General features: G+C 45.3%; 1 protein-coding gene across 2 annotated transcripts in view; it reads left to right on the forward strand.

Annotated features, from left to right (window-relative positions):
- Nucleotides 1-768: 768 nt before the first annotated feature.
- Nucleotides 769-15,013, forward strand: part of entpd5a (ectonucleoside triphosphate diphosphohydrolase 5a) — a 37,305-nt gene continuing 23,060 nt past the window's right edge. The window contains exons 1-4 of one of the 2 annotated variants that reach the window (XM_055640150.1): nt 769-869; nt 8,352-8,652; nt 9,256-9,332; nt 10,275-10,418. In XM_055640150.1, the coding sequence (XP_055496125.1) occupies nt 816-869; nt 8,352-8,652; nt 9,256-9,332; nt 10,275-10,418 (576 nt within the window). In that variant the 5' untranslated portion in view covers nt 769-815. The remainder of the gene's footprint in view (nt 870-8,351; nt 8,653-9,255; nt 9,333-10,274; nt 10,419-15,013) is intronic. The other variant, XM_055640151.1, reaches the window with a different exon arrangement.

A 15,013-nucleotide genomic window follows, 5' to 3' on the forward strand; every position in this document is an offset into this window, starting at 1 on the left:
GGGACAGGCAGCATCTCTGGAGAGAAGGAATGGGTGACGTTTCGGGTGCAGCTGTTTTGGGGGTAAATCTACATCTGAAATGTGGGAATCATCTTAAGACCATCTGATCAGAATTCAGGTTCAGCATGTTCCAGTGAGGAAGAACGACAACCATGGCAAGGTTCGGGAACCTTGGATGACAAGAGACATTTGTAGATTCGGTCAATAAAAATAAGCTCTCTCCAGAGATGCTGCCTGATCCCGCTGAGTTAATCCAGCACTGTGTGTCTATGTGCGGTGTAAACCAGCATCTGCAGTTCCTTCCTCCACCCAGCATCCAATATGACGAAAATAATAGAACAAATTGCTGTTTATTTCACAATATTTTTATTTGTTTGTTCTGAGTGTTTACACGTGTGAGATGGCATTGGTGCAATAGCTTATATATATTTTAGGCTAATATGCAATTTCTTAATGTATCTTTGTAATTCTTTGTACTGTTTGATGTGTATATGGACCTGGGTCTGAAATAAAGCTTTAATAAAATAATAATAATTAGTTATTGAGGGTGCAATAATAAGTGTGCTTGTTGGTGTAGGTGTCAAGGCTGGTACACAAAATGCTGGAGTGACTAACTCAGCGGGACGGGCAGCATCTCTGGAGAGAAGGAGTGAGTGACGTTTTGGGTTGAGACTGAGAGCGGGGCAGCGAGGGCCCGGTCCGTTGCCATGGAAACGCGGGCTGGCCTGGCGACGCCGGCGTCCGATCGGGTGACGTCGGCGCCATTCAAACGTGACGTCACTGAGGGGGGGAGGGAGAGAGGCCGAGCGTTGGGCATGCGCGGTGGAGCCGGCATTGGCGATGGGTCAGGTCGGTCGGTCGGCTGGAGGGTGAGTGAGTGAGTGAGTGGCCGCGGTTGTCGTCCTCACATCGGGTTGATGGTGATCTGCGCCGACCATCGGGCGGATCTGTCTGCCTGCCTGGGTTGGAAGAAGCGTCTCGGTCACTTCTCTCCAGAGATGCCGACTGTCACCGGCATTACTCCGGCATTTTGTGTCTTTATCTTCAGTGTAAACCAGCATCTGCAGTTCCTTCCTACACGCTAACAATTCCACATTTTGATCCTTGAGCATCGTCTGCTTTGATTTGTCGTTGTCACACCGTACCCTTCCATATCTCTAGCCTCCCACCCCCCCTGACTCTTGGCTGGTTGGTTGGTGAGAGCTGTCATTATATGTGGGAAGGAACTGCAGGTGCTGGTTTACACTGAAGGTAGACACAAAATGTTGGAGTAATTCAGCGGGTCAGGCAGCATCTCTGGAGAGAAGGAATGGGTGTAGTTTCGGGTCGAGACCCTTCTTCACACTAAGAGAGGGAGACTAATTTAGTTTAGTTTAGCTAGAGAGTTTAGTTTAGTTAATTGTACTGAACTGAGGTACAGTGAAAAGCTTTATGGAAGGGCAAGGTGTGAAAATGTCAGATCAAAGCAGGCGATGATCAAGGAAATGTAGAATGGTTTATTGTTGGCTATGGGGCAAGGTGACAACGAGGCATGCAATCAGTAAAATTTATCAGGAGGACAGTGAAACTAGTCGGAGAACTAGGGTGGGGGAGGAACGGAGATAGAGGGAAAGCAAGTGTTACTTGAAGCTAGAGAAATCAATATTCATACCGCTGGTGTAAGCTGCCCAAGCGACACTGGCTGTCAGTCTCTTTCTGTCACTTGTCACAGCCACAAGAGTCATCTCAACCCCCTCTCTCTCTTTCTGCCCCAGGGAGCTGTGCCAAACTTTTGTCATCTGATCTGAGCTGACAAGGCTGCCTCTACCCTGCTGAGGGTTTTACTTTACCTTGTCACTTTCCCCTTTAATCGCGACATTTATTTCAGAAGATTTATCTTGCTGCGTTGTACATTTTCTTCCCTGCTTACATTTCACTCCTAAGATTGCAGCTCGTCTAACTATCGAACAATTCTCTTCTCATGATAGATGCAGTGAGCCTGAAAGCTGTAACGTCCAGGTTCAGGAGCAGCTTCTTTCCACAGCCATTAAACACTTTAACCTCCAAATAATCTCTCAACTACATAGACCTTGGGGCATTGGTTTTGTCTTCTTTTACTATGTTTGCATTCTGTTGTGCTGCTGCAGGTACGAATTTCATTGTCCTGTCTGGGACCTATGACTATAAAACATTCTGGGTGGCAGTGTGAACTGTGAGGAGGATGCTATGAGAATGCAGGGTGACTTGGACAGGTTGGGTGAGTGGGCAGATGCATGGCAGATGCACTTTTAATGTGGATACATGTGAAGTTATCCACTTTGGTAGCAAAAACAGGAAGGCAGATTATTATCTAAATGGTGTCATGTTGGGAAAAGGGGAAGTACAACAGGATCTGGGGGACCTTGTTCATCAGTCAATGACAGTAACCATGCTGGTACAGAAGGCAGTGAAGAAAGCGAGTGGCATGTTGGCCTTCTTAACAAGAGGAGTTGAGTATAGGAGCAAAGAGATCCTCCTGCAGTTGTACAGGGCCCTAGTGAGACCACACCTAGAGTATTGTGTGCAGTTTTGGTCTCCAAATTTGAGGAAGGACATTCTTGCTATCGAGGGAGTGCAGCGTAGGTTCACAAGGTTAATTCCCGGGATGCCGGAACTGTCATATGCTGAGAGAATGGAGCGGCTGGGCTTGTATACACTGGAATTTAGAAGGATGATAGGGGATCTTATTGAAACATATAAGATTATTAATGGTTTGGACTTGCTAGAGGCAGGAAACATGTTCTCGATGTTGGGGGAGTCCAGAACCAGGGACCACAGGTTAAGAATAAGGTGTAAGAGAGAGCTAGATAGGGCTCTTGAAGATAGCAGAGTCAGGGGATATGAGGAGAAGGCAGGAACGGGGTACTGATTGTGGATGATCAGCTATGATCACACTGAATGGCGGTGTTGGCTTGAAGGGCCGAATGGCCTACTCCTGCACCTATTGTCTATGTAAGCCATTTTGAACGGAGATGAGGAGATGAGGAGTTGTGAGTCTGTGGAATTCACTGCATCAGAGGGCGGTGGAGGCCAGTTCTCTGGATACTTTCACGAGAGAGCTAGATAGGGCTCTTAAAGATAGCGGCATCAGGGGGTATGGGGAGAAGGCAGGGGTACTGATTGTGGATAATCAACCATGGTCACATTGAATGGCGGTGCAGACTCGAAGGGCCGAATGTCCTACTCCTGCACCTATTGTCTATTGTCTTTTCTTAATCTTTGACGTAAAAATTGCTGGAAATCTGAAATAAAAAACAGGTATTTTTCCACAGTTGCTGCCTGACCTGCTGAGTTTTTCCTGCAGCTTCTGTTTTTATTTTTAAATACGGTTTAAGGTGGGGGGTAGGGGGAACATTTTTGTAAGAACCTAAGGGGTACATTTTTGCACACAAAAATATGTGGGTGTATGGAATGAGCTGCCATAGGAGATAAGTGACGCAGATACTACGCAACGTTTAAGAAACATTTAGACAGGTACATGGATAGGAATGGTTTCTAGGGATATGGGCCAAATTCGGCCAGGTGGGACTAGTGTAGATGGGGCAAGCATGTTGGTTGGAGGGGCAAGTTGGGCCGAAGGGCCTGTTTCCACGCAGTTTGACTTGAACGTATTAAAAGGAGGTGGGAAAAGCAAAGTTTGGTAGCTCCTTTCACTGAAATTCAATGTTATATCTATTCTTTATCTCATGGCAAACAGAATCCATCATTACCTTTTTAGTAAGGGAAGGGATATGAAAACAAGAATGGACAGAGAAATTGGATTTGTTTCCTTTTGGATGCTGGCTTGCTCCAGTGTTGTAAAATGGGGAAAGAAAGGGTTCCATGGGAAGACATTCAGATATGTCATTTATTGTGTAATATGAACAATGTTTGAACCCACTTTCCCTGCCCGGAGGGACGTTACTCTAAGTCTTAGAAAGGACGTGATCTTCCTAAACCTGTGTGTGCAATTTTTAAACAATAATGTTGAGTTTTCTTTACTTATTTGACAAACAGACTTGTTATTCATTTACAAATGGCACTGTCAAATGTTTAATATAATTTAAGGGAGGTGACTCATACAGCTACGCCTAGTAATTTGCTGAACAAAAGTCCAAGAAAATCAGTTGATCAGTTATAACTAAGACACAAAGTGCTGGAGTAGTTCAGCGAGTCAGGCCACATCACCGGGGAAAATGGATAGGTGACATTTCAGGACGGAACTCTTCTTCAGAACTCCCCCAAACCCCAGGGAAGCTGCTTGACCCGCTGATTTACTCCAGCATTTTATGTCTCCTTTTGTAAAACACAGAGTGGCAGGTACATGAACCAAGCAACCAGACAAAGTGGTAAAGGTAGGTACAATTACAGAGGCATTAGATACATGGATACGAAAGGTTTAGATGGATATAGGCCAATTTCAGGCAAATAGGACTAGCTCTTGTAAGCACCTTGGTCACATTGAACATTGTATTGTGTACATTGTCGTATTGTGATCAATATTGGGCCCCATATCCGAGGAAGGATGTGCTGGCTCTGGAGAGGGTCCAGAGCAGGTTTATGAGAATGATCCCAGGAATGAGTGAGTTAACATATTGTGGAAGAAATTATTTTTGTGGGAAATTAAAGGGAAATGAAAAGCGGAGACTTTGCAGGTTTGCTTCAAGAGACTTTATTGCATGATATCATGGAGAGATGGCGGCAGTTAACAGCTCAGCAGTTCTCTGACTTCAGAGCAAAATTAGCCTACTGTTATACTGTGCAGTAAACAACTTTTGTTTTTTTGTTAGATACAACTATACGAAAATATATTATCTACTACATGGGTACCAATTATTTCATTAGTCATAACATACTTCTTATTTATGTCAATCATATTCAACAACAGATGGTTAACACAAGGAAAACACAATACAAGGGCATCTTGACATTCTCAGCACTTCAACTACCCCTCCTATTCCGTTTCTGGCCTGGGCCTCCTTCATTGTCAGAGGGAGGCCCAGCGCAAATTAGAGGAACAGCACCACATATTTTGCTTGGGCAGTTTACATCCCAGCAGTATGAACATTGACTTTCAGGTAGTCCCTGTTTCCTCCTCACCCTTCCCAGCTCTCCCTCAGCCCACTGTCTCCGCCTCTTCCTTTTTTCTTCCCCCCAACCCCCCCCCCTCACGTCAGTTTGAAGAAGGGCCTCGACCCGAAACGTTGCCTATTTCCTTCGCTCCATAGATGCTGCCTCACCCGCTGAGTTTCTCCAGCATTTTTGTCTATTTACAATGAACCTGGTTTGTCTAAAGCTAATCTAAACACATTTTTTTAAAACCATTATTAAAGTTAATAACAAACGTGAGAGTGTACTATAGTGTATCTGTAAATGCTTTAAAGCAATTTAGGTTTACCCATTTCAAACAAGTGGGATCATGGGTCATACACAGACTAAACAGTGTCAAACATGACAGTTTGTTGTTCCCCAGTCATTGGGTTCAGTTATACTGGTGTCAAGGTTCTGAACATCCCTCCCTGCTAAAGCTTGGAAACTTCCAGTTTAATGCTTAATATAAATATATTTAAAAATACTTGTGTAATGGTATCCACGAGCTCCTCTCCTAGTTAGTTAGTTAGTTAGTTTAGTCAGTTTGTTTAGTTTATTGTCACATGTACCAAGGTAGTTAAACACTTTTGTTGCGTGCTATCCAATCAGCGGAAGAACTGTGCTGTCAATGATTGCAATGGAGCCATTCACAGTTCACAGATCAGTGATAACGGAATAACGTTTAATGTAAGATAAAGCCAGTAAAGTCCAATCAAAAAGTCCGAGGGTCTCCAATGAGGTAGATAGCAGTTCAGGACTGCTCTCTGGTTGTGGTAGGATGGTTCAGTTGCTTGATAACAGCTGGGAAGAAACTGTCCCTGAATCTGGAGGTTTGCCTTTTCACACTTCTATACCTTTTGCCCGATGGGAGAGGGGAGAAGAGGGAGTGGCCAGGATGTGACTCATCCTTGATTAAGCTGCTGGCCTTGCTGAGGCAGCGTGAGGTATAAATAGAGTGAATCTTCTTCTTCTTGCGTATGGCATGCACAGCCTAAAGTGGTAGGACAACTTGTTCTATTTGATCGTGCACGCCGGGTTGATTGCAGTCGTCGAAACAGGGCGGACCACGTGAAGGTTGCAATCTTCTACCCCATAGAGTGAATGGAGGGGAGGTTGGTTTGTGTGATGGTCTGGGCTGCGTCCCCAATTCGCTCCAATCTCCCGGTACATTGTATGAGGTTTGCAGATGGGATGAGAAAATTCAATAATGGAGAGCGGGTTTGTTTGAGGGCATGGTACCATGTCAACATGTGTCTAGTGACCCACACACCCAAACTGACCGCGGAGGTCAGAGTATTACCCAGAGTTAAGGCCAACGCTATGCAGATGGCAAGAAATAAAATAACAACGTAGTCCTGATCTCCCAGCCCAGCTCGTTGTGGCCATTACACCGTAACACTATATTGCTATAACACTATATTCTACACCCTGGTATTTTTCGCTTTTCATTACCTGTGTGTGGCCTATTTATAAATAGGCCATACACAAGTACATCAGGTAATGCAAGGTGGTTAGTATGATTTGACTGGATAGCTTGCAAATGAAGTTTTTCCACTCTATCTTAGGACAAGTGATAATAATAAACCAATACCAAATGATGAATAGTTTAGTGTACCCCATGTGGATTTCGACCCAAAACGTCACCCATTCCTTCTCTCCAGAGATGCTGTCTGTCCCGCTGAGTTACATCCAGCATTTGGTGTCTTTCTAATGTGCACCTTTTTGTTTGTGGAGCGGACATCACTGGCACAGCAACAACATGCTTTGCCTATCTCCAGTTGCCCTGAACAAAGTGGCTTGTTAGATTATGTCAGAGGATGTTTAAATGTCAACCTTACTACTGTGAGTCTTGAGTCGCATATAGGATGGATCAGGTTCTTCACCTGAAGAATGTCAATGAAATAAAGCAGCTGGGTATCTTCACGTAATTGTTAAAATTGCAGATAACTATGGAGATTATAAACCTAATCTAAATTCCACCTGTTGTGATTTGAAGTCAGGCCTCTGGTTTACCGGAAAGTTGTTAAAGCATCACTATTGTCACACAGGGTCAGCTCTTATTTGGTTGACAGTGGTTATTTATTCCTGTGTTTCCAGCTAACATGCTAGATGCCCTCAGCCATCTTGTGGTATTTTTTGGACGATTGCAATCAATTTGACGGTCATATTAAATTGTAAAAGGTGTATTTTTGACCCATCAGCTCCTAGCGAAGCAGTCTCATCGTCCCATTTTCTCCCATTCCTTCCCCCTAACCCTTTCCTATCGAATTCTCTCTTGAATGTCCTGATTGCTTCTGTTCCCACCAGCATGTGGGTCTCATAAACCCGACTGCAAACTAACACGTCTAACCCTTGGGGATAACTGGGTACCTTTAGATTTTATTCTAAGGTTGCTTCTGTGTTGGGTGTTCTTGACATTGTCAGAAGATTGCAAAAAATTAGGTCAAATTATCCTGTATAACTTTTAACTTGTGGGGGGTGGTGAGCTTGGCAAACACATTTTGTAAATTAAACAAGTATGCTAATCATTGGGATAGCATTGAATTGTAATCACATTGTCTCATCAAATAATCTTGCACGCCTTTCGTGTGGTGATGAGCTAGGCAAATACATTTTTGCAAGTTGAACAAGTTTAAGTTATGCAGCTCCTAAGCACAGCTAGACAGAATTCTTTAAAAAAAAAGCAAACAGGCAAAACGCTTGAGGAACTCTGGGCTAGGTAGCATCTCTGGAGAACATTTTGGGTAACGTTTTGGGTCAGGGCCTTTCTTCTGACTAAAGAGGGGTCTCGACCTCAAATGGCATCCATCGAGTCTGAAGAAGGGTCCCGACCTGAAACATCACCCATCCATGTTCTCCAGATATGCCGCCTGACCTGGTTTAGGTACTTTGTCAGCACATTTGTCTTTGTTTTCCCATATAAATGAGTATCTGCAGTTCCCTGTGTCTGTAGAGAGCATTCAAAACCCAGTTGGATTATTGAATATAGTTACTCTACGCATATAAGCATTCTGGTACAATGTACATTTTTGAAGAAGACTCTGCCTGGGGAGGTAGACACAAAATGCAGGAGTAACTCAGCAGATCAGGCAGCATCTCTGAAGAAAATGGGTTGGTCAGAACCGTTTCCTGAGGAGCTGTGGTTATTGGATTAGTTTCCCTTCTGGCCATCTTAATGCAATCTCCAAGTATAGGAGGAAGTAGGGACGTTTTGCTCATGGGTGGGACTGCCAACAACTGTTTTGTTAAACTTGTATTTCCAGATTTATAAAGTCATATTAAATTCCAGAAGTAATCTCCGCCTCCAATGCCGCAGTGTACTCCGCCATAGAAAGATGGAACCCTTAAGAAAGCTCTTGGTTCTGCTGTTCCTTGTGTTCTTGGTGTGCATTTCATCGTCAGAAGTCGATATTTATCACCCTCAATATGCAATTGGAAATCAGGACATCTTGCCTTCAAGATCAAGATCTGGAAATCTATCCGACGTGTGTTATGGAATTGTATTTGATGCTGGAAGCACAGGGACTCGCATACACGTCTACACTTTTGTACAGAAGAATCCTGGTGAGTACAGTTTATGTGTACAATGTAGTTATCTTATTTTGACTTGGTCTTCATCATTTTTATTTCCTTTAGTTGTGTCTGCTTGCATTTAAAGCTGGCAATTGGCCTGTAGTTCCCAACAAATTAAGAGCTCTGTTGTTTGTCATAGATATTAATCATTTGGATGGGAATGTAGGTAGCAAAGTGAGTGAGTTTTCAGATGACACCAAAACTGGTAGTGCAGCGGAGAGTGAAGAAGGTTGCAGACAAATAGAGAAACTGGGTAAGGAAACAGCAGATAGAAACAGCAGACAATGTCGGACAAAAGGCTTGTATCTACAGTATGTTGTATAAATTTGACTTTGTTATTAAATTATATTTTGAACAGGACGGTAGGCAGTATGGAGTGATTATAACCTTTTGTGCCAATGATTAAATATAAAATTAAATTGCTAATATATTTTTTAACTACATGTTGCCCCATTCCTGTACATTAAACTGCCTGGGCAATGTAATAACATGAAGAAACAACTCTTCTTGTTGGGTATTTGAAATAAGACTTCCTCTTCAAAATATATTCACTATATTCTACAAATTAGTAACACGCATTTTTCTTTGAAACAGAACCCCCTCAACTGTTCAATGAAGTCTTTGAATCAGTAAAGCCCGGTCTCTCCGCTTATGTAGATGACCCTGAAAAGGTGGGTACTGCATCTCTTCATAGGGAATCTCAATTATTTATGTGTAAGAAGGAACTGCAGATGCTGGTTTACACCGAAGATAGAAACAAAATGCTGGAGTAATTCAGCGGGACAGACAGCATCTCTGAAGAGAAGGAACGGATGGCGTTTCGGGTCGAGTCTGAAGAAGGGCTTCGACCCGAAACTTCACCCATTCCTTCTCCCCAGTGATGCTGCCTGTCCCGCTGAGTTACTCCAGCACTTTGTGTCTATCTCAATTATTTAGTTGTCTTGCAAGTCATAACCAGGTTTGGATGTTTACAGTACAATTGAAATCGCCACAATGAAGACATATTATTCTTCAGAAAGCTGGATGACTTAATTGGAAAATTTGAATGATGCAACTTAATAAGGTAGATTGTTTTACACACCTACACACAAGCTAATGCCGTGCCTAGTAATCATTGCACGCAAGAGGCAGAGTTCCAAGGGATGCCGGTGTATTGGTGCAAGTTTGTTCTTGTTCTCTTTCATCCTGCCTTGTCTTGCTACTGAGGAATTAGGCAGATGGAGGAAAACAATCCTTCAGTCCCATTTGATATCTAATCTGTGGGCGGAATTGTGCAAACCAGTCCACAATCTCTTGGAATTTAACCCGTGGCTCCAGTGGCCACAGATACGCATGCCTAGCTTGGGGACCATTGACCCATCTGGCGTTTCTGTCATCGTCTTGTACATGACTACATTTTAACACGTTACAAACAACTTTGGCCCTGCACAATGCCTTTTATGTTTCAAACAGTGGCACTATTATTGACAAACAGTGTGTTGTAACAGGGCTTTACTTGTTATGTTAGTTTGAATACATTTCTCTGCCTCGGATGCTAGCTCTGGCACTCAAATTACTTGTGCAGAACAGGCAGAAAAAGGAATGTTGTACAAAAGCAATGTGATGTGTTTTAGGGCGCAGAGACTGTGCGTGGACTGCTGAACGTGGCAAAGGAGGCAATACCTTCAACACACTGGTACACTACCCCAGTGGTACTCAAAGCTACTGCAGGACTACGCCTGCTACCCAAGCAGAAAGCACAAGCTTTGCTGTTAGAGGTATGTAACACGCATGGTGTTGTAGAAAATCATCAATACCGATACACTATTTTCATGTGATTACATTGGGAGAAGAAAATCTGGTATCCTGGCATTCAGTTTACAAGGGTCCTGACCCAAAACATCACATATTCCTTTATCCAGAGATGCTGCCTGGCCCACTGAGTCACTCTAGCTTTTGGTGTCTATCTACAAGCTAGGCAACTAGCTTTTCCACAGTGTGGTTGGGGGAAGGAGGAGCAGGAGGGATATGGGGGAGAGTGACGGGAGGAAGAGGGGCAGTGGGGGAATGGACGGAATTTGAATGACATCCACATGTTTTACCATCTAATTGTAAGATGAAGGGGTTTGCAGATGATGCAGAATTGATTGCTTGACAGTGAGACAGAGAGCTTCTAGAAGGAGAGCACTGGACTGCAGGGGCATATGGACAGTTTAAGTTGGACAGAAATAATGGCAAATTCTCATAGACACCGAATGGGATCGGCACAGAGGCAGAGTTGCTGCCTTTCAACGCCAGAAACCCGGGTTCAATCCTGACTACAGGTGCTGTCTGTACAGAGTTTGTACGTTCTCCCTGTGACCTGGGTGGGTTTACTCCAGGCGCTCTGGGTTTCTCCCACACTCCAAAGACGTACAAGTTTGTATGTTAATTGGCTTTGTTAAATTTGTAAATTGTTCCTAGTGGTGTAGAATAATGTTGGTGCATGGGGTGACCTCTGGTCGGCGCGGACTCGGTGGGCCGACGGGCCTGTTTCTGCACTATATTTCCCAAGTCTAAAGACAGGGTAGTGGGGGAAGAGTGTTATTCTGACTGATCTGTGATCAATGGTGTTCCACAGGTTTAGTGCTGGGACCTCTGTTAATAATATATACCAATAATTTGATTGAAAATTTAGGTGGTCTGTGTAATGTATTCATGCATATTCATGCATATTCATGTATATGTTAATGAGCTTGTGTTGTATATAAGCAGGGAATGTTGGGTAATAAAAATCTCTCGTGATCCAGGCAGCCTGCGTGTAAGTTGTTATTGGTCTGGTATTGACAGTGACATTGAGTCACTGGTCTGCCAAAATTGCCGGAGTAAACCACCAAAAACACCACTGCAACCCTGGTCATGGCCAAGTAGACCTTTTCAGAGAGTTCATGTAGATTTTTGTGAAAAGGGTAATGATCATTTTCTGGTACTAGTAGATAGTCATTCCAAATGGATTGAGGTTAAGCATTTGTGGTCAAGCACTACTACTGAGCGTACCATAGATGAGTCGAGATCAATTTTTGCATGCCATGGTTTACCGGAAGAACTTGTTTCTGATAACGGGCCTCAGTTTCGTTCAGAACGGTTCAAAGAGTTCATGCAGCGGAATGGTGTAAAACACACACTTGTTCCCCCATACCATCCAGCGCCCAATGGGGCGGCGGAAAGGTCTGTTAGAATAGTCAAAGATAGTCTCAAGAAACAGGTTTTGCAGGGTAGTTCAAAGCTCAGCATGAAACATCGTTTGGCTAGTTTCTTGCTGAAATACAGAACCACACCACACACAACAACAGGTTACCCACCTGCAGAACTGTTGATGAAGAGAAGGCTAAGAATACGCCTGTCTAGTTCAACCCAATTTGGCCTTGAGTTGAACAAAAACAGTTCTCAAAAAACACCATTTTGACTCCCACAAAGAGGAGAGGCACTTCAAGCCAGATGAGCAGGTTCATGTTCTCAAAACAAGTCCAAGTCAAGTCAAGTCAAGTCAAGTCAAGTCAAGTCAAGTTTATTTGTCACATACACATACGAGATGTGCAGTGAAATGAAAGTGGCAATGCTCGCGGAACAACAAAACATCCAAACAAATTATAAACACAATCATAACACACATATTATTTTACATAATAAATAATAGAAGGAAAAACGTTCTGTACAGTTAGTCCCTGGTGAGAAAGGCGTTTACAGTCCGAATTGCCTCTGGGAAGAAATTCCTTCTCAACCTCTCCATTCTCACCGCATGGCAACGGAGGCGTTTGCCTGACCGTAGCGGCTGGAACAGTCCGTTGCAGGGGTGGAAGAGGTCTCTCATGATTTTGTTTGCTCTGGAGTTGCACCTCCTGTTGTATAGTTCCTGCAGGGGGGTGAGTGAAGTTCCCATAGTGCGTTCGGCCGAACGCACTACTCTCTGCAGAGCCTTCTTGTCCTTGGCAGAGCAATTCCCGAACCAGATGGTAATGTTCCCGGACAAGATGCTTTCCACCGCCGCTGCGTAGAAGCACTGGAGGATCCTCGGAGACACTCTGAATTTCCTCAATTGCCTGAGGTGGTAAAGGCGCTGCCTTGCCTTACTCACCAGTGCTGAGGCGTGTGATGACCATGTCATATCCTCAGAGATGTGGACTCCCAGATATTTAAAACAGTTCACCCTATCCACAGGATCCCCATTTATACTCAATGGAGTGCACGTCCTCGGATGATGTGCCCTCCTAAAGTCCATGATCAGCTCCTTCGTTTTTTTGATGTTCAAGAGGAGGCTGTTCTCCTGGCACCAGAGTGCTAGATCAGCCACCTCCTCCCGGTAGGCCCTCTCATCATTGTCTGAGATCAGGCCCACCACCACAGTGTCATCAGCAAACTTAATTATTGAATTGGAGCTGAACCTAGCCACACAGTCATGTGTGTACAGGGAGTACAATAGGGGGCTGAGGACGCAACCCTGGGGCGATCCTGTGCTCAGGGTGAGGGACTTCGATGTATTCCCTCCCATCTTGACTACCTGGGGCCTGGCGGTGAGAAAGTCCAGGACCCAGGCACACAGGGAGGTGTTGAGCCCCAATTCCAGTAGCTTCCCGGCCAGTCTGGTGGGGACTATCGTGTTGAAGGCTGAACTATAGTCTATGAACAGCATCCTCACGTAGCCCCCCTTCTGGCTGTCCAGATGGGAGAGAGCGGTGTGCAAGACCTGGGAGACCGCATCGTCCGTGGACCTGTTCGGACGGTATGCAAACTGCAACGGGTCCATGTTCCGAGGGAGGAAGGCGCAGATGTGATTCTTCACCAGCCTCTCAAAGCATTTCATGACTACCGAGGTAAGGGCCACCGGACGGTAGTCATTCAGGCAGGCTGGGGAGGCATTTTTTGGTACCGGTACAATGATGGATTTTTTGAAGCAGGCAGGGACCACGGACTTGTCCAGGGAGAGGTTGAATAATGTAGTGAGCACTGGAGCTAGCTGCGTAGCACAGGACTTGAGTACTCGCCCCGAGATGCCATCGGGGCCTGCAGCTTTTCTTGTGTTCACCCGTGTCAGTGCCCTCCTCACGTCGTGCTCGGACAGCGAGAAATGTGTGCATATTCCTCCCTTCAGCTTCGGTAGCCAGCCCGCTGTCGGTATTGTCGATAGTCGGCAGACCTGGAGTGGTGTTGCCCCTCTCGAAACGAGCGTAGAAGGAGTTCAGGTCGTCAGCTAGGGAGGTGCCGGCACATGCGGATGAGGGAGCGGTGCTTCGGTAGTTGGTTACAATCCGTAGCCCCTGCCACAGGCTTCTGGTGTCCTGCTGCTCCATCTGTAACTCCATCTTGTCCCTGTACCTTCTCTTTGCGTCCTTCACCGCCCTTCGCATTCGGTAGGACTCTGCCTTGTAGACGTCCATGTTTCCTGATGCCAGGCCCGAGTTGTAGGCAGTGGTACGAGCATTCAAGGCCACACGAACAGATCTGTCTACCCAGGGTTTTTGGTTCGGGAAGGTGCTTACCCTTACCGTGGGGATGATGTTGTCGGTTATTGTTGCGATGAAGTCCATGACTGCTTCCGCGAACTCACTGACGTCACTGGAACTTGCTTCGAACCTATTCCAGTCGACATCACTCAGTGCATCTTGCAGCATGGCCTCTGACTGGTCGGACCACCGCTTTACGTCCCTCGTCTCTACCGCTTCCCGAACTATCCTCTGTTTATACTCCGGCAACAGGAAAATAGCAGCGTGGTCAGATTTTCCCAGGGGAGGGAGTGAAACGGCCTTGTAGCCTTTCCTGAACGGTGTGTAGCAGTGGTCCAAAGTTCTCTCCCCCCTGGTGGCACACGTGATGTGTTGGTAGAAGTTCGGCATGACCTTCTTGAGATTTGATTTATTAAAATCTCCAGCCACCACCATAGCTGCATCCGGGTACTTGTTTTGATGTCGACATAGCACATCGTGTAGGGCCGATAGTGCCACGTCGGTGTCCGCCTGCGGTGGAATGTAGACGGCTGTGACGATCACTGAGCCGAACTCCCGGCGAAGGTAGAATGGGCGGCATGAGATTGTCAGGTGCTCCAGATCCGGCGAGCAGGAACGGGAAAGCATCTTGATATTTCCAGGGTTGCACCAGTTGTTATTGGTCATGAAGCAGACTCCTCCCCCCTTGGATTTCCCAGATGCTTCTGTTCTGTCAGCACGGTGGACAGTGAAGGACTCGGTTGGGCAGAATACCTGATCCGGAATCAGTGAGGTCAGCCATGTTTCAGTCAGGCAGAGGATGTTGCAGTTCCTTATGTCCCTCTGGAATCTAATCCTCGCCCTGAGGTCATCCAGCTTGTTTTCCAGGGACTGGACATTCGCCAGAAGAATGC

Source organism: Leucoraja erinacea, chromosome 9 (assembly GCF_028641065.1).
Source record: "Leucoraja erinacea ecotype New England chromosome 9, Leri_hhj_1, whole genome shotgun sequence".
NCBI classification, from domain to species: Eukaryota; Metazoa; Chordata; class Chondrichthyes; order Rajiformes; family Rajidae; genus Leucoraja; species Leucoraja erinaceus.